We start from the raw sequence: 20292 nt of genomic DNA, 5'->3' as shown, positions 1-20292 counted from the left end.
GAGAGCTAATTTTACCCGCTGCCTGTCAGGCCGGGGCTTTGCACACAGCTTTCCCTTCACGCTGCTTATCCCCTTAGAGCCGGGTTCACACATTGCAGCATTTTTCCTTCCTCTGGTGTTTCTGAAACTTCTCATTGGCCAAAGTGAGAAGAAAGTCTAATGTGAAAACTGTGCTAAAGACTTGGGTTCTGTTCACACCTGCTCAGCTGGGTTGAGCAGTCATACAGACAATATCCCAGGATATCTCTAAGTTGTAAGTCAGTATTGTCTGTAAACCCCCGACATTGGCGGATGGATATGGAAAGGTACATACACGGTACCCCATACACCCTGGTGCCGCTCCTCAGACATATATATATATATATATATATATATATATATATATATATATATATATATATACACACATACACACACACTCTAGTGACTATGACAAAGCCATAGGACAAAGTAAAGCTAGAAAAGTCTCTTCTGCCGTCTACGATTTACATGTGATCTGTTGCCTTCCGTAACTAGTAATCCAACAAATGCAAGAACATCCCAAAGTAGAGCGAAGAGCGAGCACTTATCCCATAGCCAAATATACTGCAGCAATGGTGAGAGGAGATCCCCAGAGACAGACCCTCCCGAAACTCATGCATAGGGGCATAACATGGCCTAATGTGTAAGCACCTGGGTCAGACCCCCAGCGATCGCATGGAGACGGCATAAACCATCTATAGGTCACGTCCATCATAACCAGATCATATATATGTATATGTGACACACAGGAGCTCTGCCCTGTATTCCAGCACCTCGGTGGAGGCCTCTGATGGGCACATGGCAGGTTTCGATGTCCCGAGCTGCCGTATTGTGACGCGACTGTTTACTATTGTTTACTGGCAGCCGCAGCAAACAGAGGATTACAGAGGAAGTGACACTGGCCCCCCTGGCAGCCGATAATGTCACCGGCTCTGATGCAATGTGTAAAGTATTAGTATTAGGAAAGAATACAGCTGTGGATGGAAACAGCAAAGTGACCGCTGCCCAGCACATAACACACACGGCTGGCCTGCCTGTGCGGGGTCAGGAGACTCTACTTATAGCTAAACCGGCCATATAGGAGGAAACGTCCGGGCTGTGCAGATACAACACCTGGAAAAGCGTAGCGTTGGGCTCTGTTCACATCAGGTACCACATGCAGTATATATAGTGTACCATAAGTGTGATGTCACACACCGGGCCATTATGCGTCACCGTCCAGGCTATAGAGTGCAGACTATGCTGCAATGTACAGAAATACAGGAGAGATATACCGAGAGCTTATACCGCGCTGTATTACTAGGTCACTGGTGACTGAGCGGAGACAGGTTATAGCCCATCTCATGTCCGTCATATACCCAAGATGAACCCCCTTAAAGGAGACCCACAGCAGCACAGAGGCTGACAGTCCTATGGAGAGGACATAAAGAGCATTGTTAGCATATCTGTTTTAATGCTCCTGCTACCGTGTTCACAAGAGTCCAGGAGGCGGAGCCTTCACATGCAGTGCCGTGAGATCTGCACACACTCCTCCCCCAGCCAGGTTGGCTTTAGCGGTCTCAGGAATGAACATGTTTTGATGCCCTCTGCTCCATGTCTACTAGTGACCCCTTCATGTGCAGCGGTCTGAGGTCTCTGTACTAACCGCTCCCAGGCCCCTCCCCTCTGACATCCGTGGCCTCTCCCCTCTGACACTTCCACTGTCCTTGTGGTGCATAAGGCAATTCTCTGTTGTGCAACCTGCCGGCCCATCCCCCAGGTCTGTTTACACTGCTCGCCCTTCTATACCGCACTGTCAGCAGAGGTAAGGGGTCACAGATTTGTTGTGAACACACAGAATAAAGGTATTCCCAGCAGCTCCTTTCCCCTGTCGCAGCCATCCAGAGGACTGAGGACAGTGCGCTGCGTCTCCGGTTCACGGGAAGGTCTTCCAACCCTATATAACCCTATAATACAGCAGGCAGATATGGCCGGGCGTCCCCCATGTACGAGCAGCCTTAGCACCAGGCTGACATTACAGGATTACGCACGTCCCGATGACATCCGGATATCGCAGATTACACACAGATAATATGATCGGAGCGCTCACTTATAACATTACAGCACTTGTGCTTGTCTGTATGACAGATAACATGGACAAAGAGGGGGCAGGAAAACCCGGGGCCTCGGCTGTCCTGCGCACTGGTCCTGCGCACTCTGCAGAGGTGTGTTTTTTATTAGGATTCAGCCTTTGGTATTTTAGGAATGCAGAAAGGTCAGGCGGGGTTCTAGGAAATCACAGGAAGCCCCGGGGCACAGGCTACAGAGGGCGAGCGGCCATTCAAGCCCCGCACAAAGAGACAAGGACCAGAGCACCATTCTGGGAGGGGGGGGGCTCTATTTTAGGAATACCTTTAATGACATGGGTGATTGATGCATTCACAGGCAGGCCTCCTTTGTTTTGCAGCAATGTGCCTGTGAAGTGAAGCATGCGTGCCCTAGACGTGTGTCGAATAGTAATGAGATGCCAGGAACACACTGGCATGAAAATTACTGTGCAAAGTAGCCCAATATAGACCCGCACAGGACTGTGGGTAATGTCCGTGTACACTGGGGGAGACTTCACATAATGCAAATCCCCAGAGCAGCCTGCCTAGATTAAAGGGGTATGCCACGAATATATTGATCCGCCCCTGCTCCTATTCACTTCCATGGCTGAGTACAGCACTTGGTTATCTCCAGCGCCCACATTGAAGTGAATAGAGTGGGGGCAGATATCTGGAACAGAACAACAAATCCCACACAGGAGACGTCTAAGGATGTCCCCATCTTGTCTGCAATACCGGGCAGCACATTGGTGACACGCGGAGGACATCAGTGCGTTTTAGTCTCCCTTAGGCTTCTATAGGGGAGTGTGTTCAGCAATCACAGGACATGCTCTATATATTGCAGCACAGACTCCTGGCCTGTACACTGATCAGTATATATCACGGTCGTGTGAATGGGACCATAGAAATGAATGAGAAACACACGGATAGCACACTGATCTCGACCACAGTCGTCTGCAAGAAACCTTAGTCCAATAGACTTTGAAGGTTGTGAGACTTATGGCAGGCCGATGACCAGACACTTATTACCAATCCTGGGACAATCCTTTTTTAGGGTGATCGATGAAGATTCTTGTGCAGTTACGGCTTTCTCTGTGTAATTCAGTCTTGTCTATAACACTAATAAGGCAGCAGTGACCAGACATAAGGTAAGTAACATTATATAGCCCCCCCCCAATACACACACAGACCAGACATAAGGTAAGTGACATTAGGGGGCCACACGGTGGCTCAGTGGTTAGCACTGCAGCCTTGTAGCACTGGAGTCCTGGTGTTCAAATCCCACCAAGGGCAAAAAACCATCTGTAAGGAGTATGTATGTTCTCCCCGTGTTTGCATGGATTTCCATCCCATATTCCAAAAAAAGACATACTGATAGGGAAAAATGTACATTGTGAGCCCTATGTGGGGCTCACAATCTACATAAAAAAAAAAAAAAAAAAAAAAAAAGGTAAGTGACATATAGGCCCCCCCCCAATACACAAACACACCAGACATAAGGTGACATTATACATTACTATACTGAAACCTAGTCCACAATACCCATTCCAGACAGTAAAGGAGGCAAATACATCTGAAGGAAGGAGAGGCCTAAGAAACATCGAAAATACTAAAGGAGATCACAGCTCGAGACATTCCTGTGTAAAAGTCTTTGCTGAGACCCAGAAGAGGCGACACCTAAATATCCTGAACGTTGTTACTGGACTCCCCGTCCTCCGGCTATCAGGTCCGTCTTTTGTTACCGGGGGAGCGTCGGCCTTCAATAATGGATGTGCTCTTTATAGATATCAGCTGTGGTCAGATGGTTACGGTGACTATAATGGTCGGCCCTATAGATGCTGCTGCTATGAGGTCCTGGAGAGACAGCCCAGTCCAGGGTGATTCCATCCACGTTACTGCGCATGACACCTCTCCAGGGATGGGGAACTGACTGGGTGTCATGGCAGACGGCAGGCCCTTCTGTCCTGGTTAAAGCCAGACACCGTAACCACAGGCTGATAGGACTGCTGGCACTGGGACCCCTGCCCTAAGCGTTGGTGACCTGACTTACCTCTTTTCTGAAGCCAGCCTTCCTTAACCACCATTACTTCATTCATGGTGATAGAAAGACTGCGGCCCCGGCAGGATCGATGAGCTCTCGGAGAAGGCGCGGGTCAGATCAGGTGCTGATTCTGGGGAAGAAACATAGAAGAGACATGAGTGGTCGCCACATACAAGAACGACAGCTGTCATGTACCTACACCTCACATACACTCTATAGCAGGGGCTGTAAGGACCATATTGTACCACTGTCTACATATCATGGAAGGGGCAAAGTGAGAGGAATGGAGGCTGGCGAGGTAAGACCCCCACCAATGGTCTCCAGATCTCCACCACACCTCACACATCAGCCTTCTGATTCACTATACAAGGCATTTAGGATCTGTAGGATCTTTAATGGGGCCAGTTCTCATTCAGCACTTAACCCCCTTGCATAGGAAATGACAGACTGACCCCCATTTCTGTGGATATTGCCGGCTATAGGGGGCTGCGCAGCTGGATAACTCATTTAGGGCTGAGCCCCCCACACTCTCAGTATCGGTGACATAAAGTGACGACCTCTCCCAGTAATATGGGATCACAGTATAAGCAGTATCGCCTGTACAGGAGACGGGGACTCGATCATTTGTCAGAGTTCACACGGTGCGTACACTCGACCGTCGCTCTATTTGACACTTGGGGGCTGCGTCAGACCCCAGACTCATCTAACACCTTTCCTCTAAGACTCGATCCGTCTTTCAATAAGGAATCCTATGCACCTTAAGAAAGCCCATGTTCTGCAGCAGTGAGTGGTCAGTATTCACATGGCGCATTATAACCATGCTGCTGTGCACAAACACCAGCCCTGCCATGGCAGTCACACCTACAGTGATGGAGGGGCCCCCCTGAGACCTGCGTCACCAGACACCCCAGAAGCGGAGGCGATTATCAGCCCTGACAGTCACGTGCTGCGGATTTTCCCCAAGTCGTCTTATCTGTATGAGTGGTTTATGATAATTTCCCCAGGATACGAGACTCGGCCGCACGTCTGGGCAGTAAACAAGAGGCAAAGACAAGGCTCAAAAGTCCAGATAAGACACCTGATAACCAGGGGTACAGGCCACTTCTTGCTCCGCCCCCCTCCCCAAGACTGAGGAACAAGGGGGGCAGGGGGAACTGGGGAATGTGCTAAATTCTTAGGGTAACGGAAAGTAGACCCAGCCCCTGTCCACAAGTCACTGCGGCCCACTATATGTAATACAGAGTATGGCCCCCATAACAATGCTGACCCCCCCCCCCCCTCAAATACAGAGGTACAATGTTATAGTCAGAGACCGCAGTCCTCACCGCGGTTCCCGGTCTGGTCAGGTAACACTCTCAGGCTGAGGACACACGTTGCAGAAATGCAGCAATTTTTTGAGCCAAAGCCCGGAGTGGAGTTACCAGGAGGGAAATATCAAAGAGATTCCTAAACATCAGGCCAAGCGGAAATTTGCACAAAAAAAAAAAAAAAAAAAAAGGCAAAATCTGCAACAAAAAACGCTGCGTTTCTGCAATGTGTAGCCTTAAAGGGGATGAGAAAAATAAGGCAACTTGGGATTTTGCTTTTCCAGAAACATCGCCAACCTGTCCATGTGTTGTGAAATGAATTGGGTTGAGCTTGCATTACCAGATACAAGCACAGGGCAGGTGGGGGCGCTGTTCTGGTCATGTTATTGTAGTCCTGTAGTAATTTATCACCCCCTCCTATTAACATACACGCAACGCACAGACAACCGAACGTCCCCTCCCCTTTATGCAGGACTTTCCCACAATTACTATGAGAGTGAATTCAGTGACAAGACCTATATGGGATGACATAGATGGCAAAGTAAAGTCCATTGTTACCGAGGCCTGCAGACACACGTATGGAATGAGGCAACGTGTGTGTGTGTGTGTGGCCTAAATATTTCCATCCAGATCTTTTATTTGCTGGAAAACCCCTATTGGCTTGTATGAATCAGCCGTGCTGGGGGCGGGGTCACCCTGGGGTAGGAGGGTCACCCAGGGGTATAGGGGCGGGGGTCACCCGAGGGTATAGGGGTCATCTTGGGGTATCAGGGTCACCCCAGGGTATGGGGGCAGGGGTCACCCGGGGTATGGATACTACTAGCTACATACCCTCAGGTATCAGGAATACACCATTGATCGCCATCATGCGCGCGCTCTGAGAGCTTCTCGTCATCTCCCCCTAACAACGAAGGATCAGCCATATTAGAATCCAACATGTCTGACCTCTGTATCCCAGGCACCTGCAGTTTTGGCAGAGTCCATACACATTAAATAGCTTTTTTTTCCCCATATTGGCCACTTATCTGATCTGTGTGGGATTGTCTAGTCTCAGGAAAGTTGTATTATAATGTACCTGCGCCAGGTCAGGGGTGCACGGCAGAGGCCGGCGACAGTTTACAGGAGGAATGAACTTTCGTTCCCGACTATTGGTCACCGATCCAACATAACAGGCCAATGCCGCACATTACATCAGGCCGCAGCGATCATCTTATGTCATTGGTTATTATGGGCCTAATATCCCCTATTAGAACACATGCACTCCCGGCCAGGCCCAGCATGCAGGTACATGATAGCTGTAGAGCTACTGAAGGTGGATCAGAACGTTACGAGTCATATTGGGGAAGGGATCAGCACAATAGACAGAGTAAGCAGGATGTCTGCAGGGGGACACACAGCGCTTCTTATGGCCGTATTAAGCAGATGGAGCAGACAATTGGTTCTGTACCAGGCAATATTCTCCTTCGGGGCTTGGGGATTAATCACAGTGTGTAGACTTCAGGAGGACCCCTTTAATAAGCACCCACCAAGACTAGAATCAGAGGTGGTCACCGTCTACTAGGAGGCATTTTCCTGACTGTCCACAAGAGGCGCCGCTGAATATCAGATCTGTGAGGAGGCTGTAACAGGACGCCGGTACGAGAGCCCCCTCCTCTCCGGGTGTGCTCGGCCCCCATGATGCCAGCCGCCTCTCATCCCATGGCAGATTGCAGAATGTTTGTTTTGGGAGCTGCATAAATAATACGCAAATTCTTATCTCTCTGGAAACTTCTATCAGCACACAGAGCAGAGTCAGGAGGGGGAAGCAGCGGGCGGGCGGGCAGCGGTGTGGAGAGTAAACACCTCGGCCGGGCTCACCTGACACTGATGCCGAGGGCAGGGATCACAGGGAGACAGATGGGTCACCGGGGATTAGGTTAATGGTTCTGTTTGAACAGGGAAAAAAGTGCAAACACAGCGCAGGTTACTAATGTGCCACAGAGCGGACAGACGTGGCCATAGTGACGGCCGAGCGGACCCTTCCCCAGCGCAGACGTGGCCATAGTGACGGCCGAGCGGACCCTTCCCCAGCGCAGACGTGGCCATAGTGACGGCCGAGCGGACCCTTCCCCAGCACAGACGTGGCCATAGTGACGGCCGAGCGGACCCTTCCCAGCGCAGACGTGGCCATAGTGACGGCCGAGCGGACCCTTCCCAGCGCAGACGTGGCCATAGTGACGGCCGAGCTGACCCTTCCCCAGCGCAGACGTGGCCATAGTGACGGCCGAGCTGACCCTTCCCCAGCACAGACGTGGCCATAGTGACGGCCGAGCGGACCCTTCCCAGCGCAGACGTGGCCATAGTGACGGCCGAGGCCGGAGATAAGGGGCCACAGACACCTCAGTGTAGGCCGCGTTCACACTGCGAGGATTTCATCAACAGTGAACAACATTATAGGGATTATCGCACAAACAAGACTCAGCCATGACCGTGCAGAAAGTGAGACCACCGGGGAGCTGTGATCCGTAGCTGTAGTGTGGAGAGATGTATAGATTGTATACAGGAGGCCGCTGGAGGTGTCAATGGTATATCCAAGTGTGCCAAAGCATAACCGGCCAGCAGAGGTCAAGATGTGGTTATTATATCTCAGGAAGCTACACACCATATATATAGTACAGGTGTACATATATACTAGACACACATACAGCCTCTCTAATCTATATATCCATCCATATATACCTATTCCTCTTATATATGTACACACATACATATATATCTATATACACACAGTATACAGGTGTGTTGTGTGTGCGGCCCATCCTGACCAGTCACAGTATACAGGTGTGTTGTGTGTGCGGCCCATCCTGACCAGTCACAGTATACAGGTGTGTTGTGTGTGCGGCCCATCCTGACCGTTCACAGTATACAGGTGTGTTGTGTGCGGCCCATCCTGACCGTTCACAGTATACAGGTGTGTTGTGTGCGGCCCATCCTGACCAGTCACAGTATACAGGTGTGTTGTGTGCGGCCCATCCTGACCGTTCACAGTATACAGGTGTGTTGTGTGTGCGGCCCATCCTGACCGTTCACAGTATACAGGTGTGTTGTGTGTGCGGCCCATCCTGACCAGTCACAGTATACAGGTGTGTTGTGTGTGGCCCAACCTGACCGTTCACAGTATACAGGTGTGTTGTGTGTGGCCCAACCTGACCGTTCACAGTATACAGGTGTGTTGTGTGTGGCCCATCCTGACCAGTCACAGTATATAGGTGTGTTGTGTGTGCGGCCCATCCTGACCAGTCACAGTATACAGGTGTGTTGTGTGTGCGGCCCATCCTGACCAGTCACAGTATACAGGTGTGTTGTGTGTGCGGCCCATCCTGACCAGTCACAGTATACAGGTGTGTTGTGTGTGCGGCCCATCCTGACCAGTCACAGTATACAGGTGTGTTGTGTGTGCGGCCCATCCTGACCAGTCACAGTATACAGGTGTGTTGTGTGTGCGGCCCATCCTGATCAGTCACAGTATACAGGTGTGTTGTGTGTGCGGCCCATCCTGACCAGTCATAGTATAGAGGTTTGTTGTGTGTGTTGCTATATACAGTATTATGTGTGATTTCAGCTTCCCCCACCTCCATAACTTGACAGGAGTCCTCACAACGTGGTGGCGTAGTATGACAGGGCGAGTGCGAGGTAGAGCAGGTTGTTTACTACAGAGCGCACAGATATACACGGGCACAGCGGCTCAGTGTGTACAGCGGCTGATAACAGAAGATAAGCACAGATCACACAGGAGCCTCCATGACACCCCCGGACCCCTCTGCTCAGGAGCTCTGCTGTTCTAGCCAGTGAGGGAGACGTCTAATAAGACCATGTATGTGGCCAACCTTAAAGGGATATTCCAGAAGATTTATAGTGATTGTGTATTGTTAAGTCCTTGTTATCAAACCCAAACAATGAGCTGATAGAAGGGGCCTTGGGTGAGTGACGTACAGCAGGCCCGATGTGTACCACAGCAGCTCACTACTATTCACTCGAGTGGGACTGAGCTACAGAAAGATCACATGAATGAGGCAGAGCTGCAAAAACCAAGCGCAGATGCTCCCGGTGTCCGGCGCGTGCTTGGTAGTCAGTGAAGAGGCCGCTACGCAGATCCGAACACAAAGCAGATCTGTGGGGTAACCCATCAACATTACACGCCCAGAAAAACCCATTAGGTTCAGACCCCACGTGGAGTCCCGCAGCAAAAAAGCATTGTGGGAAAAGCCGCAGTGGCGACACATCAGGTTCTTCCTGCAGCTCATTGCATGGTAAGGCTGAGTTCACACTAGCGTCCGTGTCCGACAGCTAATGTCTGTACAAGATTTTATTATCGGACACGAGCTGCGTCCATTACAATTTCCATTACTTTAAATAGGACACCCCTCCATGTATTAGGGGATACAGCACTACAGACAGACCCCTCCATGTATTAGGGGATACAGCACTACAGACAGACCCCTCCATGTATTAGGGGGATACAGCACTACAGACAGACCCCTCCATGTATTAGGGGGATACAGCACTACAGACAGACCCCTCCATGTATTAGGGGATACAGCACTACAGACAGACCCCTCCATGTATTAGGGGATACAGCACTACAGACAGACCCCTCCATGTATTAGGGGGATACAGCACTACAGACAGACCCCTCCATGTATTAGGGGGATACAGCACTACAGACAGACCCCTCCATGTATTAGGGGATATAGCACTACAGACAGACCCTCCATGTATTAGGGGATATAGCACTACAGACAGACCCCTTCATGTATTAGGGGATACAGCACTACAGACAGACCCTCCATGTATTAGGGGATACAGCACTACAGACAGACCCCTCCATGTATTAGGGGATACAGCACTACAGACAGACCCTCCATGTATTAGGGGGATATAGCACTACAGACAGACCCTCCATGTATTAGGGGATACAGCACTACAGACAGACCCCTCCATGTATTAGAGGATACAGCACTACAGACAGACCCTCCATGTATTAGGGGATACAGCACTACAGACAGACCCCTCCATGTATTAGGGGATACAGCACTACAGACAGACCCTCCATGTATTAGGGGATACAGCACTACAGACAGACCCCTCCATGTATTAGGGGATACAGCACTACAGACAGACCCCTCCATGTATTAGGGGATACAGCACTACAGACAGACCCCTCCATGTATTAGGGGATACAGCACTACAGACAGACCCCTCCATGTATTAGGGGGATACAGCACTACAGACAGACCCCTCCATGTATTAGGGGATACAGCACTACAGACAGACCCTCCATGTATTAGGGGATACAGCACTACAGACAGACCCCCCATGTATTAGGGGATATAGCACTACAGACAGACCCCTCCATGTATTAGGGGGATACAGCACTACAGACAGACCCCTCCATGTATTAGGGGGATACAGCACTACAGACAGACCCCTCCATGTATTAGGGGGATACAGCACTACAGACAGACCCCTCCATGTATTAGGGGGATACAGCACTACAGACAGACCCTCCATGTATTAGGGGATATAGCACTACAGACAGACCCTCCATGTATTAGGGGATATAGCACTACAGACAGACCCCTCCATGTATTAGGGGATACAGCACTACAGACAGACCCCTCCATGTATTAGGGGATACAGCACTACAGACAGACCCTCCATGTATTAGGGGATACAGCACTACAGACAGACCCCTCCATGTATTAGGGGGATACAGCACTACAGACAGACCCCTCCATGTATTAGGGGATACAGCACTACAGACAGACCCCTCCATGTATTAGGGGATACAGCACTACAGACAGACCCTCCATGTATTAGGGGATACAGCACTACAGACAGACCCCTCCATGTATTAGGGGATACAGCACTACAGACAGACCCCTCCATGTATTAGGGGATACAGCACTACAGACAGACCCCTCCATGTATTAGGGGGATACAGCACTACAGACAGACCCCTCCATGTATTAGGGGATACAGCACTACAGACAGACCCCTCCATGTATTAGGGGGATACAGCACTACAGACAGACCCCTCCATGTATTAGGGGATACAGCACTACAGACAGACCCTCCATATATTAGGGGGATAAAGCACTACAGACAGACCCTCCATGTATTAGGGGATACAGCACTACAGACAGACCCTCCATGTATTAGGGGGATACAGCACTACAGACAGACCCTCCATGTATTAGGGGGATACAGCACTACAGACAGACCCCTCCATGTATTAGGGGGATACAGCACTACAGACAGACCCCTCCATGTATTAGGGGGATACAGCACTACAGACAGACCCTCCATGTATTAGGGGGATACAGCACTACAGACAGACCCTCCATGTATTAGGGGGATACAGCACTACAGACAGACCCCTCCATGTATTAGGGGGATACAGCACTACAGACAGACCCCTCCATGTATTAGGGGGATATAGCACTACAGACAGACCCCTCCATGTATTAGGGGATACAGCACTACAGACAGACCCCCCATGTATTAGGGGATACAGCACTATAGACAGACCCTCCATGTATTAGGGGGATACAGCAGTACAGACAGACCCCTCCATGTATTAGGGGATACAGCACTACAGACAGACCCCTCCATGTATTAGGGGGATACAGCACTACAGACAGACCCCTCCATGTATTAGGGGATACAGCACTACAGACAGACCCCTCCATGTATTAGGGGGATACAGCACTACAGACAGACCCCTCCATGTATTAGGGGATACAGCACTACAGACAGACCCCTCCATGTATTAGGGGATACAGCACTACAGACAGACCCTCCATGTATTAGGGGATACAGCACTACAGACAGACCCTCCATGTATTAGGGGATACAGCACTATAGACAGACCCTCCATGTATTAGGGGGATACAGCACTACAGACAGACCCTCCATGTATTAGGGGATACAGCACTATAGACAGACCCTCCATGTATTAGGGGGATACAGCACTACAGACAGACCCTCCATGTATTAGGGGGATATAGCACTACAGGCAGACCCTCCATGTATTAGGGGATACAGCACTACAGACAGACCCCTCCATGTATTAGGGGGATATAGCACTACAGGCAGACCCTCCATGTATTAGGGGATACAGCACTACAGACAGACCCTCCATGTATTAGGGGGATATAGCACTACAGACAGACCCCTCCATGTATTAGGGGATACAGCACTACAGACAGACCCTCCATGTATTAGGGGGATATAGCACTACAGACAGACCTTCCATGTATTAGGGGGATATAGCACTACAGACAGACCCTCCATGTATTAGGGGATACAGCACTACAGACAGACCCTCCATGTATTAGGGGGATATAGCACTACAGACAGACCCCTCCATGTATTAGGGGATATAGCACTACAGACAGACCCCTCCATGTATTAGGGGATACAGCACTACAGACAGACCCTCCATGTATTAGGGGGATATAGCACTACAGACAGACCCCTCCATGTATTAGGGGATACAGCACTACAGACAGACCCCTCCATGTATTAGGGGGATATAGCACTACAGACAGACCCCTCCATGTATTAGGGGATACAGCACTACAGACAGACCCTCCATGTATTAGGGGGATATAGCACTACAGACAGACCCCTCCATGTATTAGGGGATACAGCACTACAGACAGACCCCTCCATGTATTAGGGGATACAGCACTACAGACAGACCCCTCCATGTATTAGGGGGATATAGCACTACAGACAGACCCTCCATGTATTAGGGGGATATAGCACTACAGACAGACCCCTCCATGTATTAGGAGGATATAGCACTACAGACAGACCCCTCCATGTATTAGGGGGATACAGCAGTACAGACGGACCCCTCCATGTATTAGGAGGTACAGCACTACAGACAGACCCCTCCATGTATTAGGAGGATACAGCACTACAGACAGACCCTCCATGTATTAGGGGATAAAGCACTACAGACAGACCCTCCATGTATTAGGGGATAAAGCACTACAGACAGACCCCTCCATGTATTAGGGGATACACGTCTCTTGGCTGTAGGTTTCTTTAGAGCACATTCCCACATGAACATTTTCAGGCAGAAAACTTGACAACAAGGATCTGAAATCCATTAGGATGGGGTCCACTTAACAATAAAAAAAATCAAACACCAAAACAACAGCCGTCCACCATAGTTGATGTTTCGTTGGGTTTCCATTATGGCTCCGGCCCTCTCCCACAGCCCCACACAATGGAGGGCGGTAAAACAGCAGCTACACTCAGAGCCCCACGGAGTATAATCGGGAGTCTCCGCCATATTGAAACTGAAAGCGGTGGAGAAAAACCTCCATTGCCTCCTTCCATTATAGCCAAAACACAAACAAGACTGGACAACCTTTAAAAGTCCCATTGAAATAAAGATTTTTAACAAATTTTTGATGGCTCTGTCAGAAAAAGATAACAGCGGACACAAACATTAATGTGAACAGCCCCCTAACTATTCCATGAGGGGGGGAGACTCTGCAGCATACGCTGTATATAGCACATGCGGATTTTATAGCGGATTTTGCTGCAGAAAGTCCTCGCAGCCTAAAGCTGGCCAAACACATTAGACTTAGCGAGGTCAACATGAAGTCGCCTAGTGTGACCACCAACATTACCAAGTAAGGCTCTGTGCCAAAGACTCGTCCCCCATACCTGCCAAAAATCAGTAGAGGAAAAAAGTCATACAGGAGGATTATAGTCACCTGGGGTCCGGGGGCTCCGAGTAGATCCATGGTTATAGCCGCAGCTACAGGGGCCAGCAGTGGGAGATTCTGATTGTGAACGAACATTCGAGATTTTTTTTTTCTTTTCTTTTTTTTTGTACATTGTGAGCCCCATATAGGGATCACAATGTACATTTTTCCCTATCAGTATGTCTTTGTAGAATGGGAGGAAATCCACGCAAAGACGGGGAGAACATACAAACTCCTTGCAGATGGTGTTCCTGGCGGGATTCAAACCCAGAACTCCAGTGCTACAAGGCTGTCGTGCTACCCACTGAGCCACCGTGTTGCCCCTTGTTCCAGATATTATCATGACAAACAAAACAGCCCAGACAGCCCATGTGACTATCGGCCTTTTCAGCTCACAATTTTATAGGAAAACACAAGTCATCATTTGCAACGGCCGACGTTAGTCTGCCAAAAGCAGATCAGCGGTCGGCCACGTTAGAAATGTTCAACTGGCTGAAAATAAGAGTCCGGCAGGAGCGACCACGAGTCCATCTGAACAGAGTCGCTGCATTATGTTTGGCCTGATCAGAGAGTTTAGCTGATATGTACAATCCCATCATGGATGATATATGGCCAGCTATAGGGCTAATTCTCACCCCCCCCCCCACCTCCTTAGTAGTCACCAGGATAACAAACATGGCGGCCTGCAGCGCTGTTACCCGGACTGTGGACACCATTACAACTCAGATACTAAACACACACATGAAACCCCTTCCATTACAGATGACACTGGTGCGATGGTTTGTACGTTCAGGCTCCTCTCCCGCAGTTTGTGATGACTCTCATGAATTCGTACGATGTCTATTCACCCGTCACACACAACTTTCTGCCATAGGGAGCAATAACTGGACGTGCCTGCAGCTTCCCCCCTGTTCACACATGACCCTCAGATTTACCTCCTTTATTGCCTTCCGCTTTACAGTCACCGCCCCCCAAGTGTTTTGTGATGAAATTGAGCAGAGCCTATAGGCCCCCTATATATGGATAAAGGTTATTGGGGTCCGCATTGTATGGTCTTGGCTTTTGGCCTCTCCATAAGGTAATACACCGACTATGGCTAGGTCACTAATGTATATTTGGGACTAGAAGACGTGGACGTAAACGCCGGACTGGAGGTGAAATTCTATTCACTAACATTAGTGACGGAACTTCTGGGTGAAAACCCAGAAATCCCATCGAAGCCAAAGTCACCGCCATGTAAGGCTGGTCTTACATGACCGTAATGCAAGTCCGCAATTGAGGGTTTTCAATTGGGGACACATTATATTCAATGTGGCCTCTTACACCACCGGACATTTGGTCTGCAATTTATAGGACATGTCCGTAATGCCCGTGAATTGCGGCACTGCACGGACTCGCCCATAGAACTCTCAGGACACGGACATCTGCAGAGCCTATGTTGACGATCAGCAACGTGCGGACTGTACATTCAATACGGTCGTGTAAGACCAGCCTAACTCTCACGTTATTGGTTAGGGCCTGTAGTCAATACTATATAGATATAAGGAGTGTGGACCACCTTCACCTAATATACGGTATTGCAGCCCTTACCCATATACTATATTTATATATATATATATATATATATATATATATACATACATACACACACACTGTGAGGTGGCGGACATGACTATGACATGGACAATCCCCCAGATGCCATAAATTCACAAACCTTTTATAATCACCATCTCTAGTGCTCAGTCATAATGGTGTAGACCGCTATCTACTATATATGAGGTGTATATAATGTTGTAGACTATGTACTATATATGAGGTATATATAATGGTGTAGCCAATATACTAAATATATATATATATATATATATATATATATATATATATAGTGTAGCTTATATACTATATATGAGATGTATATAATGGTGCAGACTATATATATATATAGGAGGTGTATATAATGGTGTACATAATGCTGTAGCCTATATACTATATATATGAGATGTATATAATTGTGCAGGTTATATACTATATATGAGGTGTATACAATGGTGTAGACTATATATTTATGAGGTAGCCTATATAATATATATATATATATATATATATATATATATATGAGAGATATATAATGGTGTAAACTATATATATATATATATATAGTGTAGCTTATATACTGTATGATATGAGGTGTATATAATGGTGTAGCCTATATAATATATATATGGTGTGGCTTATATACTACATGTGAGGTGTACATAAAGCTGTAGCCTATATACATATGAGGTGTATATAATGGTGCAGACTATATATATGAGGTGTATATAATGGTGCAGACTATATATATGAGGTGTATATAATGGTGCAGACTATATATATGAGGTGTATATAATGGTGCAGACTATATATGAGGTGTATATAATGGTACAGACTATATATGAGGTGTATATAATGTTGTAGCCTATATAATATATATATTTGGTGTATATAATGGTGCAGACTATATATATGAGGTGTATATAATGTTGCAGTCTATATAATATATATATTTGGTGTATATAATGGTGCAGACTATATATATGAGGTGTATATAATGTTGCAGTCTATATAATATATATATTTGGTGTATACAATGGTGTAGACAATGTACTATATATGAGGTGTATATAATGGTACAGACTATATATGAGGTGTATATAATGTTGTAGCCTATATAATATATATATATTTGGTATATACAATGGTGTAGACAATGTACTATATATGAGGTGTATATAATGGTGCAGACTATATATATGAGGTGTATATAATGTTGTAGCCTATATAATATATATATTTGGTGTATATAATGGTGCAGACTATATATATGAGGTGTATATAATGTTGCAGTCTATATAATATATATATTTGGTGTATATAATGGTGCAGACTATATATATGAGGTGTATATAATGTTGCAGTCTATATAATATATATATTTGGTGTATATAATGGTGCAGACTATATATATGAGGTGTATATAATGTTGTAGTCTATATAATATATATTTGGTGTATATAATGGTGCAGACTATATATATATATATATATATATGGTGTATATAATGGTGCAGACTATATATATATATATGAGGTGTATATAATGGTGCAGGCTATATATATGAGATGTATATAATGGTGCAGACTATATATATGAGATGTATATAATGGTGCAGACTATATATGAGATGTATATAATGGTGCAGACTATATATATGAGGTGTATATAATGGTGCAGACTATATATATGAGGTGTATATAATGGTGCAGACTATATATATGAGGTGTATATAATGGTGCAGACTATATATGAGGTGTATATAATGGTGCAGACTATATATGAGGTGTATATAATGGTACAGACTATATGTGAGGTGTATATAATGTTGTAGCCTATATAATATATATATATTTGGTGTATACAATGGTGTAGACAATGTACTATATATGAGGTGTATATAATGGTGCAGACTATATATATGAGGTGTATATAATGTTGCAGTCTATATAATATATATATGGTGTATATAATGGTGCAGACTATATATATATATATATGGTGTATATAATGGTGCAGACTATATATATAAGGTGTATATAATGGTGCAGACTATATATATGAGGTATATATAATGGTGCAGATTATATATGAGGCGTATATTATGCCGTATACTCTATAAGAGGTGTGTAATGATGGCGGCCACATGACAGCCCTCACCACTGCCGAGCTCGGCTTGTTTACCAGCAGCCACTACTACATACTAGGCCGGCGTGTGGCAACTGGCCTGAGAGCTGCAGTGTAATGCCCCGAGGCCTCCGTGCTCGGCTCTCCGTCCTCCCCTCCCTCGGCCGCTCTAACCCTCACCGTGTCCTACGAGATGACTAGGCCGCCACCAGGCCTTCCCCTCCGCTTACCTCCCACAGTCAGGCGCCGCTCACCCCGCAGCTCTCCGTTCTCATGTCTCCCTCCTGACGAAAGTTGCGGCGCTTCAGAGAATGGAAGCCAAGATCATCCGCCTACATCCGCCCGAAAAAAAACACCTAACACAAAGCCTCAGGAAAGACTCCGCCCGCCATCTTGGTTAAGGGCATTGCCCGGCGCTGACATGTCTGATGAGGGAATGTGAGGTGAAGAGCTCAGGACTGTGGCCACAGAAAGAGCACAAGAAATAAACATGGCCATGTCAGACTCTTTCCAGGACTATATAGTTGGTGTCCTCTTTAGTGTTGGCCATAGACGCCGCCATGTCTGTCTATAAAGTGGTTGTTGGTACGTGTTGACATCAATCAGAACCTCTGACGCTTTTGGTATCAAGGATAATACAGTATGCCACAGTATACGGCTTTACCAAAACCATAGAAAGCCCTCAGAAATCCTCCTGACTGACCCCATGTTGTGTCTCCAGGCCCCGTTTGATCTGACGTTCGATGGATCGAGGACATTGTAATGGCTTCTGTTAGGAGGGGATCAAAATCTGAGCGGCGTTTACAGTTATAGGTTGTGCATCCGATATTGTGGATTGTAAAGGAGGCGCAATGATAGTCTTATTGTATGGCGTAGTGTCAGTCCATTCGTTTGGAAGCTTTAGCATTTGTGGGGATCAATGGTCACACATAGCGGCCATTGTCAGATGATAATGTGGCCTCCGTGTGGGCAATGTGGCCCAAAACGTGACATTTTACTACAACTTGGTGCAAAAAATAAAATAACATCACATACTATGGAGTATAGTGGTAATATATGGCGGATTTATGCTCTATATATCTAGAGAGACACGTGAATATATCTATATACCATTCTCTCTCTCTCTGTATATATATATATATATATATATTTAGGCCAGGGCTACACGGTGACTTTGGCTGTAACTCCTGTCGTCCTTCACTATGTAGGTGAATGGAGTTTACGTTGCGATCAGACGTTGCTGTAATTTCAGGTATCTTGGAGTTGCAAAAAAAAAATCAAACACTGCTTGTTTTTGTTTTTTTTGCAGGTAGAAGTTTCGATTTTGACAACCCCTCGGTCACAGTGACTGCATTCACTTACATTAGGGCAATATGGCGATCTCGGGTCATGTGATGGGAGACGCGGCCAAACTCTCCGTGTCTCCTTGTAACTCCTGTAATGGACTTCACTGAATGGAACTGCAATGAGTTCGCTGGCCATTCCCCAAATGTTTCTTACCCACTTTTTTTTTCTTTTCTTTGACTGAAAACAGGAAAATGAACCTCAGAAAACAAAGAGAAAGGAATGACGAATGAATCCCCAGATGCGACTACAGGATCAGTAAGTAATGGCCACCAGATTACTGACTGATCTTATGTACATTGCTCCATATCTGTGCTGGCGTCTTATATACTGCATGCTGCTACACAACATCCGTCTGTATCCTCTCCTGTCCATCAGGAACGTGATGTCATCTATGTAAAGCCAGGTGACATCCATTGTGCAATCCTCATCTCATCTAATATTTGGCACTGGGTAGGTGTTACCAAGACAAAACAGTTGCAAAAAATCCAAATTTGTTGGATTTTGTTTGCAGGTTGTATACAAATCTGCAGTCATAAGCGACAATGCAGGTCACATGTAAATTGTGACTGATATGCAATATGTCTGTGACTTGGTTGCTTATTTTATAGCTAAATCGCAACTCTAAAAAGTAACGGGACTTGTCTGAGACCTGTCATTGTGCAGATGGCGCATGGCATGGAGGGAATGATAATGTTACGTGGGCCAGAGTAATTGTATGTGCCTTGTATAAACATATAGGTAATGTATCATGTATGATATAGAAGACATATGTGTATATACTATTTATAAATATATATACAGAGAGACATTCGTACACTGTGACAGGCTACATACAGGCTGCTGGTTGCTCTGCCCTTATCCTCACCTTTTTTTTTTCCTGACTTAGAGGATCTTTACCACAGCTGTCAGTCATTTATAAAGGAGTTGTCGATGGAGTCGGGCTGCGGAACAATGTAGTAGTTGTAGTGGAAGTTGGTGGTTTATCCTACCACCTCCATATT

The 20292-nt window shown here is 46.8% G+C and overlaps 1 protein-coding gene across 1 annotated transcript in view; it reads right to left on the bottom strand.

Annotated features, from left to right (window-relative positions):
- AKT2 (AKT serine/threonine kinase 2) overlaps positions 1–18280 on the bottom strand; it is a 32079-nt gene extending 13799 nt beyond the window's left edge. Inside the window, exons 1-2 of the mRNA XM_075260060.1 lie at positions 18175–18280; positions 4159–4279 (exon numbers count right to left, since the gene is read on the bottom strand). Coding sequence (XP_075116161.1) covers positions 4159–4204 — 46 coding nt within the window. The 5' untranslated portion in view covers positions 4205–4279; positions 18175–18280. The remainder of the gene's footprint in view (positions 1–4158; positions 4280–18174) is intronic.
- Positions 18281–20292: the final 2012 nt, after the last annotated feature.

This window comes from Leptodactylus fuscus, chromosome 11, assembly GCF_031893055.1.
Source record: "Leptodactylus fuscus isolate aLepFus1 chromosome 11, aLepFus1.hap2, whole genome shotgun sequence".
Classification (NCBI taxonomy): domain Eukaryota; kingdom Metazoa; phylum Chordata; class Amphibia; order Anura; family Leptodactylidae; genus Leptodactylus; species Leptodactylus fuscus.
Note: the sequence above shows the minus strand (reverse complement) of the source record. Positions and strands in the feature narration are given on the sequence as shown.